The sequence below is a fragment of the Neopelma chrysocephalum genome, unplaced genomic scaffold (genome assembly GCF_003984885.1).
Source record: "Neopelma chrysocephalum unplaced genomic scaffold, ASM398488v2 Primary Assembly neopelma1_119, whole genome shotgun sequence".
Classification (NCBI taxonomy): domain Eukaryota; kingdom Metazoa; phylum Chordata; class Aves; order Passeriformes; family Pipridae; genus Neopelma; species Neopelma chrysocephalum.
In genome coordinates this window covers 7,742,285-7,753,606 of record NW_020897781.1, presented here as the reverse complement: position 1 = coordinate 7,753,606, position 11,322 = coordinate 7,742,285, and the positions used below count along the sequence as shown (strand labels likewise).

At 45.4% G+C, this 11,322-nt stretch overlaps 1 protein-coding gene across 1 annotated transcript in view; it reads right to left on the bottom strand.

Moving 5' to 3' along the window:
* UBE2V1 (ubiquitin conjugating enzyme E2 V1) overlaps window positions 1-6,478 on the bottom strand; it is a 21,754-nt gene extending 15,276 nt beyond the window's left edge. The window contains exons 1-3 of the mRNA XM_027697179.1: window positions 6,393-6,478; window positions 4,762-4,906; window positions 3,912-4,124 (exon numbers count right to left, since the gene is read on the bottom strand). Coding sequence (XP_027552980.1) covers window positions 3,912-4,124; window positions 4,762-4,816 — 268 coding nt within the window. The 5' untranslated portion in view covers window positions 4,817-4,906; window positions 6,393-6,478. The remainder of the gene's footprint in view (window positions 1-3,911; window positions 4,125-4,761; window positions 4,907-6,392) is intronic.
* Window positions 6,479-11,322: the final 4,844 nt, after the last annotated feature.

The window sequence follows — 11,322 nt, the reverse complement described above, 5'->3', positions numbered from 1 at the left end:
GAGCTGGGTGGGGACAGGGGAGCCCAGAGCTGGGTGGGGACAGGGGAGCCCAGAGCTGGGGGGGGACAGGGGAGCCCAGAGCTGGGGGGGGACAGGGGAGCCCAGCTGAGCTGGCCGGGGCACGGGGACTAGTGGACCTGGATAACCAGGTTTGGCACCGAGCAGCCAGAGCCTCCTCTTGCTTCAGGAGGTTCGTTTTTTTCTTTTTTAATACGCTGCAGAACAAAACCATGCCAGAAAGAACACTTCTGTCCCTGCACCAGTGGTCCGGAGGCTGCTCAGGGTCCCCTGTGTGCCACCACTGCCTCCTGCCTGTTCCCAGCCAATGCCAGCTCCGAGCAGGCTCCGTGTTGGTCCCCAGGATGTCACAGAGGCAGCAGACAGGTCAGGGCTGCAGACAGAGGGGTGGGAGAACACGGATAATTAACCCAGCAGCAAAACGGAACAAAATGGAAGCAGCTGAGAGCCCTCAGAAGGCTGAGCAGTCTGACCTGTGTCCGTAAGAACCTCAAAGCAAACACAAACCTTCAGTCTGTCCTGGCTTAAGAAATCCCTGAGTGGGATTTTAAGGCTCTTTGCAGTAATTTTCCTCAGTTTACTGCAGTGCAACACTTCCCCTTGGAGCTGTGTCCCCAACCAGCTCTGTCTATAGGGCCTCTGCAGTGCCATGGATCCACACAGGGAATCCCACCAGCTCCCAGGATCCACCTAAGGAATCCCTCCTGCTCCTCCAAGGCCCTGTGTGACCACAAGCACACGCTCACCAGGGACACCTGCAGTCTGGGCAGAGAGCAGGAGCCTGAGCACAGCTTTCTGTGGAGGTGAGACTGAAATGAGTGAGCTTTTAAAAGCGTTTAAACTGAAATGCTCTCTGTGGAGTTTAACAGGAGTGCCTTATTCTGCTTCAGCTCTAATCTGTTCCTAATCAACTTAAGATAAATTTATCTTAAGCCAGATTTGTAGCTGTTAAGAAGGATCCACGTAGCCTTTTGCTCCAGAATTGGTTTTGTAGAAGGATCCACATCTTTAAATGGGTGAAACAGGGGCCCTGGGAGCTGTGTCAGGAGTGAGGAGTCACGGAGCCAGCTCAGTCTCTGGAGCCCAGCACAGCATCCCATGGAAAACTGCATCCAGAGATTAACTGCTGTCCCAGTTTCTCATAATTAAGCAAGATTAACAGATAAATAGTCCCAGCAGCCACCAGCATGAGTAGCTCAGATTTGTTTCCAATAAGGCTCAAGGGGCCAAGAGAGGTTTGGGCAGCCGCAACTGCCTTTAATGGCACTTTGGACAGACAAATTCTAGTAATTTGTGTGTCCCAAATCCATTTGTTACATCCACTGCACTACTGCTGCTCACTTGGCATTTCTATCTGCAGTGAAATGAGCTCTCAGAGGACCCAGTGCTTCAGGCTGTTTTACACAGGAGCCCTGAGCATCCACCCAGTTCTGTCCTGGGCTTTCACGCTGGTTTAGTTAACTCAAACTGGGGTCGAGGGTGAGGGAAAGGGGAAGAAAGGATGAGGGCAGGAGGGACAGACAACTAAGGATCACAGATCTGTTGGAATAGGGATTACAGGAGTCTCAAGATGAAGCAGGTATGAATATAAACTTTTGTCCAGATGGTATAAATGCCATGCACTGCAGTGCTTTGTACACACAGCAAGAGATGCTGTTTCTAAGCACTCAGAGTTACTCCTTCGCATCCAAAGCAGAATTACTTAATTACTTGCACTTCTTGAAAGGTGTAGAAGTGTGGTATAACACAGGCTCCTACAACACTGACAAATGTTCACTCCAACCTAAACAGGACATAACAGGCTGACAGATGTCTCAGGGGGCTGGAACTGCACGAAGTGTTTTGCAGTCAATGACTGAGTTCCTGCTGCCAATGTAGCAATGAAGAACAGCAACAAGACTTAAACATGATTAGTATTATCCAACTGCTTTGTTATAAATATATTATATACATTCAAACATCACATTAAAATATTATTCCATTACACCAGAAGAGATTAAGGCTTTATATTATTTACAGAAACAAGCAAGCACCTTAAAAAAAAAAAAAGAACAAAACACCAGTCATTGACATTTCCCTTCTAACATTACAAGTTTGATACCTTGAGCTCTTGAATACAGCTATTTGCAGTGTGCCCAATGCTAGAACTAGTTTAAACATTTATTGTCAGGGTAGGAAACACTTAATAGCAGACTCATCAGTGAGCACTCCACACGAGCAGGTGTTGTACGGGGTGCCCTCCCTCCTCAGAGGCTCCTTACATTGAAGGCTTATGTAGAAATGGTTTGCTCAATTCCACGTGGAGAGTAGAACAATTTTATTTTAAGGGAAGCTGAAGACACTTGAGGATTCGTGGCCCACTGGAGGAGCAGGATTCTCAAAGTCTGTTCCACATGACATCAATTGGATTTAACATGATAGTGAAGACAGAGCTGCACGTTGATCAATCACAAAGTGCATTGAACAGTCATGATTTTCTGGGCTCCCCCTGGCCTGACACTGCTCTCCTGCAGAGCACTTGGACTCGAACACGGAGTGACAAACCCTTGTCACCACTCTCCCTATAGGACTTAGGCAACAAGCTATTTTGGAAGTGTTAAATAATGTTGATACAACACATGTTTCCTACACCACCACGTACCACTGGAGTGACTGTCCTGCCCTCGGGCTGCCCGACAGCTCACGGACACAGCACGTTCTAATGTGTAAGCAGACATGGCTAAACAAAAAGGTGCTCAGTGAGAGTAATCATCTTCATTTCAAGTATTGTTTTAAGAATTAGTTCTTTTCATTGCAGTCTGTGTTAGCACTTTTTAGTTTGTGCTTTAGAGTCTGTTATTTCTTTGCAGGTCTTGAATTTGGCTGATGGCTTTATTTTTTTTTTCTTTTAAAAACAACATTGGCAACAAGTTAAGGATTGCAGAAGGCTGGCAAAAGTTATTTGATTTTCTGAGCCCATTTCATGTCATCTGCTCTTGGCTTCTCCCCAGTAAGTCCTTGGATGATGTTCTCCAAACACCTCCAGAATCTTATCTTCTCTAATGGATAGTTCAGCCAACCTAAGGGATTGCAAAGGAAAAAGAGGATTAGTTTGTCATAGCATCCAAAGTTCAACTAGTCTAAGACTGCTAATAATGGTCAGGTTTAACTTTCAGGACATAGTAGGACTAAAAAATAGCTCTTTGAGTGGCAAGATTTTTGTCATCATCTGTCAAGTCAGGCTTCTTAATTGTATCATGTTTCTACGTGACATTCTGCTAATGAGAACAAGATTTGTTTCTTGGCAGAGGTTTCAAAACCCACATGAACTGTTTGACAAAGCCAATGACAGAATGAAGAACTAGAGTGGTTTATTTTCTGCTGTCTGATTAACCTGATAACTTATTTAGGATTGTGCAACACTGGTCACTGGGCATTCCCACCTGTCCAGTGGGCATAATATTGAACACGGATATAAAAGGAAGTGAAAGGTAGCAAAGCCTGCCCACTCCTCTACCCTGAGTCAGAATGAGTGGATGCTGAAAATCCAGAAGCCTGGCTTTAGAAATGAGCATTCCAGACCAGTTGCTGATTAAATGCTCTCTTGAAGGAACAGCAGCTTTAAGACTTTAGTGAACAAAACCCATTACAGGCATGAGCTTACCAAGACTCCACTTCATTGGATCTCAGCACCACTGACTATTCCCTCAGGCTGCAAGTTACCTTTAGCTGATCACAAAACTTCCCCCCACATATTTTATGCCACAAAACCAACTCCAGTTTTACTAAGAGCCTGTGCAGTAAGATCACAGTTAACTTCATGCCCTTTTCCAGTTCAACAGCCTGTCCCTAAGTCACATCTGGGCAGGTGAATGCACTCAAGGGAGGCTGCAGCATGACCCCCAGGGCAGTACCAGTGGTGATGCAGAAGTAGGTCTCGTGTGGAGACACATGATGGATCCTGTGGTGCTTCCTGGGCAGGATAATGTGCCAGTCCTGCAGGAATATGACCCAGCGTGGGAGCCCAAAGTACGTGTGGGACCACTTGTGGATCTGGTTCGTCATGGTGATGAAGATGATGAGCGCGAAGACGTAACACTCCCAGGGACACGTCTCATATAGTGCCTCTGCAAAACAAGATGTGCATCTTTATACACCAGTTATGAAAAGGCAAATTTCTACCAGGACAATGGCTGGTGCCACAGGAGCTCACAAAGGCCTCAACGAAGCTGCTCTGGCAGAAGTGTCACAGGAGCCCGTGAGCCATAAGCAATTCCCAAATGTCACAGGACAGGTTGGGAAGTGCCAACATCTGTGATTGCACCATAAACAAGAAGTCAAACTGAGTTGACCATCTATAAAATGAATTTAATCTTTTAGTTCTTGACTTCTAGTTTGCACATAAAGTGCTTCTGCACAGAGATGAAGCCTTGTTGTTATATGTTATATACTTTAGAACAAATGTTTCCCTATATGCTCACAGCTTGATCATTCTTATAAAAAGAATATTTAGCATAACTTCTAATGCTTACTTGCACAACTCTTCGGCCCAAGTTATCCTCTCTTGAGCTAGAGAACCTCTCTGTGCCACCTTATGCCACCCTACCTGCAAGAAAAAAAAGCTTCCCTCCCTCCTGCCAGGAGCACCATGCTTCCAACAGCTCTTCCTTGTCATGTCCCAGTCATGGATTTCTCCTACACAGACAAATGTTCATCTAAATAGCAACAATGCTAAATCCACAGAGGTCAGAAGTAACAGCTTACCTGGGGAAAAAGAAACAAATTTGTATGCCATGTTGGCCAGCGGGACCAGAGTCATGAAGCAGTTGTCCCCATTGGTCTCTATGAAATCATGTCTGGTAATTGCTGTGGGGTCAATGTGATGTTCCCTAAAGGGTCGGATGAAAGCCTGGAAAAAGAAATGACACCATGGCTCAACACTGCTCTTGGAAAGAAAATATTACCAAAGAAACCCCCTAACAACCCCCCTCTCATACATTCTACTCTGATGACTGAGTTTAAGAGAATTCCAGAGTACAAAGCATGTGAGCAGCATCAAACTTTTGTGATGACAACACTTCAGATTATTTGATTTACATTTGAGAAGCAATTCAGCTCCCAAATCCAGGTTTTCATAGCTTTTCAGTTTTATTCTTCTTAATTTTCAATTAGAACCTGCAGTCTCTGGATCTCAAAAACAAAGCATCAGCATCCTAATTTCACAGACAAAATAAGCCTGTGAAAATCACAAATATAATTTGCTTGATAAGCAGCATCAACCAAGAAAAAAACACTAAAATATTAAAATTCAACCTAACATTTTTGTATGGGGTACAGATGCCAGCTCTAACAGAATAAATGCAAGTTAAGTGACTGGATAAGGCAATGGAAGTCAAACAGACTATAAAAGTCACCTCTAAGAGCAGAAATCACATCAGAACACAGAGTCCTAGAGGAGACAGAGCAATTGCTTTACTGTGTGTGACAGTCAAACCAGTTACTGATTTGCCTTTACCACATCCATCACATACAGCCTGTGCAAAGGTGTCCTGAGCAGCCTGAACTCAGGGTCATTTAGTGCAGTCTCCAGCTTTTTTTTAATATAAACTATGGTCCAGAGATAGCAGGATTCAAAGACTACTAAGTCTATTGAAGGTGAACAAAAATAAACCAAACCCAACGGTCTGAATTCTGCTGTGGTAGTTTGTGTATTTCTGAATAATTACAAGGAATAGCCCATGTGCTTTTTTTAAAAAAAAAAATCATGATCCTTCTAATATTGCACTGTGAGGAGTAATTAATGGTAGCTACTTAGAAATTTAATTAAGAAAACAGATGATTGCTTACAGTGGAAGCCAGTGCACCTTCCACTGAGCAAGTGGCATTTGTAGCTGCAGGTGTATAATACATCTCTAATTAAATCTTCAGTCATCACCAGTCTAATATTACTACATCTACAACAGGGGCAGTGGAACAGAGAGCTGCAAAGATTCTTACTGGAGCACCCTCATATCTCACAAGCTTTTAGGAGTTCAGCTGCAGGGACAACTCTCCACATCTGTGGACATTGTTTTTTGAGGATCTGCAGCGCCCAAGCCAGGTTCCTCCACTTGAGGTTCTGCAAACACTGGTATTGCAAAACTGTGTGCAAACCTCAAACAAGGTGATAAAATGGAGCAATGTCACCTTGCACGTGTCACCCGGGCCAGCTGCAAACACAGCCCTGCCCCAGCACTGCCCAGTGCTGTTCCATGGAGGGCTCTGGGCTGTGGGGCTGCTTACACTGGCAGGACTGAAGACAGAGCCTATAACTGCCCAGTTCAGCTGGGAACACTGGAAGTGCTTCAGGAAAGTATTTCATAACTTTTTCAAGCTTAAGAACAACAATCTCAAACCTTTCCAACTATGGGTAGCTCCACAGATCCCCAGGTATCTGCTCCCCAGTGAAATAATCCTGATAAGAAGTCAGCGGTGACAACTCCTGCAACTTCAATGAGGAGAGAGACAGTTAGAGAAACACAGCATTGTTACTGACTTAGTCACGTTTTATACTTGTTTTACAAGTTGTTTATCTACCTTTCACTTACGTATTTGCACCCATAGGAGATCTACCCAGTCTGAATAAACATAAGGTCAGGCAAGTAAGAAAAAGAGGTTAACAATACACCACTTGGACAGTAACAACCTTCATTAAATCTATAGCAGGATTTTATGTTTAGCCCATCTTGTACAGAACAGACAGACCACTCCATGTGGGTACCTTTTGCTTAGCTGGTCCCTCACCTCTGCAGTCCTTCTCACCTTTCGTTTTCAAACAGGGAGAAGAAATAAAAGCACGATTAGTGTGGCACCCGCTACCCAGAAAGCTTTCTTTTCATACCATAAATCAACCCTCACACTGCTGAACCCTTTATCCAGTTGGCCCAAACTCTTAAATACACCAGGAAACACTTCATTCTTTATGTATCTCCTTATTGTACTGGAGACAGCTTATTTTATAAGCAGTAAATTGTGTACATTTGCTTTTGTTTCAGACCACACACGCAAGCTCCAGTGAGACCGGGTGGGACACAACAGCTTTTAGATCTGCTCCCAGCAGCTGAAAGGGCAAGCAGCCTGGGTTCAGGGGAAGATATCCAAACAACACTTCTCTTTGCAACAACTAAAATACCGTTCTCGCTGAGCTAATGCCCCCATTAGCCCTCATGGCCTCCAGCAGCTGCACCATTAGAGTCTGAAACGGCTGCAGGAGCAGCAACACAAATTGAGGCAAAATACTGACGGTTCAATAGATGTTTCACATATTGCTTTGATGTCAGCTGGTAGAAAGCTAAGAGGGAAGAATGGAGGGTGCCTGGAGCAATGCATTATACTTCAGCAATTGGAAAAAACCTAACTACTAGCAATCTCATTCTAGCTGTGCTGCAGAAGGGCTTGCTCACCCTTCTGCACTTGTGCAGGATGAGTAATAATAGAAGAGCTAAAACTGTACTAAGGTTATACATGACCAGCATCATAACACTTGGGGTGTGTCCTGTCCCCAGGCTCAGAGACCATGATGGAACAGGACCCTCCTGTGGGTCAGGGCCATGATGCAGTGGGACCCTCCTGTGGGTCAGGGCCATGCTGGAGCAGGACCTGGCACTTGGCACAGTCACCACTTGGCCGCAGGACTGGAAGAGCAACTGCCCCAAACACACCATTAACACAGGACAGCTTTGTCTCACTTGTGTCCAGCTCAGAAACCAGGGAAGCTGTAGGGGTTTGGGCCACAGAAAAGGCCCCACTCCACCTCTTCCTTGTTTAAGAGTCAAACTCAGACACAACAACTCGTAGCCTCACCCAAGGGCTGCTCTGGCAGGGAGCACAAACCGCTTCCTGTGGGCTGGGCTGGTCCCGGGCAGCGGGAGGAGCCCCACGAGAGCAGGCACTGCACTGAGGGCTTCGAGAGACAAAGCTATGTTACATGTTTACAACAAAAAGATGTACTTTGCCGGAATTTTACGAGCTGAGAGTAAGGCTGGCTTTGCACAGGTATAATTACCAAATTGTAACCCAGAGTTCTTACAGCAGAGCATATAAAGTTTCATATTTACTGTAAAAATTCAGTAAGAGTCTCTGGAGAGGAAAAAAAACCCAGCATAAGGTGTTATTAAATAACTTGATGCTGTTGTGTAACATCATTGAGAAGTATAGTCATTTTTAATCGGTGATTGTATGAATGAGTTGAATGTTACAGCACTAAAGGGTCAGGGGAGTGGCTGACTCTACACAGAAAAAAATCTTGTTTTCTAAAAATCAATATGCTAAAGTGACAGTTGTTTGTCACTAGCTCAGTTGGTTGGAGCATGGTGCTAACAAAGCCAAGGCTGTGGGTTTGATCCCTGTATGGGCCATTCACTAAAGAGTTGGACTTGATGATCCTTGTGGGTTCCTTCCAACTCAGAATGCTCTGAACTCTGTGAACGCTTACGTGCTTATAAAAATAAAATGCCTTAGTCATCTGCCTTCCCCACGTAGTGGCTTTCAGTACAGAGAAGGCAGAGGCTTGATACTATGTCAAATTACAAGGCTAAGATAATAAAATCTGGACGTTTCAACAAGTATAAAGTGCAGCAGCTTGAAAGCAGAAAAGAAGAGTTAATCATTTGGGCTAATAAAGGTGGGAAGAATTCAGTGAGAATGGACCTCACAGTGCAGTAACCAGAGAATGCAGCTGAACTGTGAAATACAAGAAGGGCTCAGATAGCACATGTATTATTACTATTATTATTATATAGAGCAGTTCTATCCCATTATAGCTGCAGTTTCAAACAAGTCCTGTCTGTAGCTCTCCAGAGGCAGGAGAAGTGTGTGCTATGGCACAGGAGCTCCCTTGGCAGGACTGGCACGTTTCTCACGGAGCCTGTGCTTCTCCTTGGGCTGAATCCCTGCTCTGGGAGCTGTGCAATCCTTGTGTCCCAGCAAGGCCCCCTGAGAGCAGCACACCCCACACCTCACAGCTCAGCCCTGACTGCAGCAGACCTGGCCTGGCCTCGGGGCTGAGCCAGCTGGGACACTACCAGGGCAAGGAGATCCCCAAGGAATTAGGGCACAGTCTCCCCTGGGGCTGAACAGCAGTGACTCCTAAAGCAAATACTCATCCACCAAAGCACAGCTTGGCTAAGAATCACTGCCTGATAAACTTAATGATAGGAACAGCCACATTTTATTCTCATGTCTTTAACCTTAGTGTGTTTGCATGAAGCAAGCTGTTCCTGCTATTTCTCCAGCTGACAGAGGGTTTGTATGTATGGCCAGTCTTCACGAACAAAGATTTTGGGAAAGGTCTTTTACCTTTCGAGCCTGGCAATGGATGTTTTAGGTGAGACACAGCATGCGCTGAACTGAGCCCACCCTTTAATCCTAAGGTTCATCTGCTGGGGCCAGAGGGCTTGTAAAGCACATTTAAATGATGAAGTCGTAACAACTTTACCAAGGCTTCAGGTTCTTAAAGAAAAAGAACCACTGTGAGAACTTCTTTTCCCTGTAAATGCATTACTAGAAAAAGCATTTATGTCATCCCAGAAGGTGGTGATTAAAGGTAAAGAGAACAATGGATACTAAATGAAAATCAAGAGCAAATTTTCTCCCACTAAAAAAAAAAAACACCAAACACTTTCATTGGTGTGATTAATCAACTAATCCTCCAGTTTCATCTTTTAAAACACTCCCAGAATGAAGCAAGGTGAGCTCAGTCCCTCGCAGCACTGGGTAGTTCTGTGCCTGCAGATTGGTACCCAGAGCCCCAGCACCTGAACACTGGGCTGGCACAGGATGTAACCCACCATCACACTGCTCTGTTCAGGGTCTGCACTGTGCCCAGGCACTCCAGCAGGGCAACACCCAACACATGTGCTTGTGTTTGAGGTGCAAGAGGCAGTTTTCTGAGTGGACCAGGAGCACTGAGACCTGCAGCTCTTAAATCCTCAGCCAAAGTCCCCTGTAACTTGGAGAGAGCCTCTGACAACTGGGCAGGCACACAGAGCTGTCTTTGTCCCTGCTGCTGCCAGAGAGAGCCACAGCACGTCCCCTGTGCACACAGTGGGGACAGAGAAGGGGCCCTGCCACCAGTGTCCCTCCAGCACCAGGGCAGGAGCCTCCCGGGGGAGAAGGGCTCAGCTCTCCCTCCGCCCTGCCTGACAGCTGCCAGCACGCCAGGAAGCCCATCCCTTAATCCAAGTGACTTGAAGAACAGATAACTGATGCCAACATCACCTGCCTGAGTGCAAACCAGCAATTGTACCACACAATTCCACCTTCACCACGATCAACACCCTTCTCCTTCTCCCTATGGGGGCTGGACCGGGGCTCCCAAGAGAACACCCCAGCAGTGCCCAATGGAGACAGGAGACAAATATTCTAATGCAACAATCACTCATTTGTGCACAGTGCAACACAGAATCCAAGTTTTGCCTATTTAACCACTTGTGGAGTTTCCATGCAAGAGATGATACAGTGTAGGGTGGAAACACAAAGTTACCTACAGCTACCAAGTAACTGAGGGGTACTTCAGGTGGGGTAGGACAGTGGGTGACAAAGAACCGGCTTATTTGGACCAACACTGAAGTAAAAGATCATTTTCTGTTGCTAATTGAGGCTTCTAGTGTAATTTCAAGGACCTTTTAAAACAAAATTTCAAGTGGAAACTCATTTTAGTGCACAAAGTAACTCAAAAATGAAGCCCCATTGTTAGAGCTGTGAGGCAGAGGATGCAGACACCTGCCTCACGTGCCCAGCACACCCTTCATTCAGCACTGATGTGTCTGGAGTGGTTTTACTCCAACCTGTGCCAGGGCTCTCGTGTGTTACACACTCATCCTTCGGCTCTGCAGTGCAGCTGATGAAGTGCAGCCCTGCAGAGCTGCTTGAGCTTGGAACAAAGAGCTGCTGGGCCTTTATGAGATCCAGTTTCTATTTGGAAAGCTCACTAAGTGATTTCCTCCCCTGTGCTCTCTCTGCCTAACCCACAACATCTGCAGGAACGTGGACCTCAAATCAGTTAAAAAAAATGTGGTGCCCAGCTCTCGAGTTAGTAGCAATTAATTGTACCTTGTGTCATGGCACAAGATGTTCCTAAAGATATTTGTCCTATGTGAGGCAGTTCTTACAAATATAAACAGGTTACAACACAATGTTAACTTTCTTTTTTTAAGACTGCAATGCACAGTCTCTGTTATGAGCAAATGTGGCTGCACATAAAAGTCAAATGTCTGAAACAAGTCAACTGACTTGGAAAAGAGGGTTTAAAACCCTATACAAAGGCAAGAGGAGGGAGAGGAAATG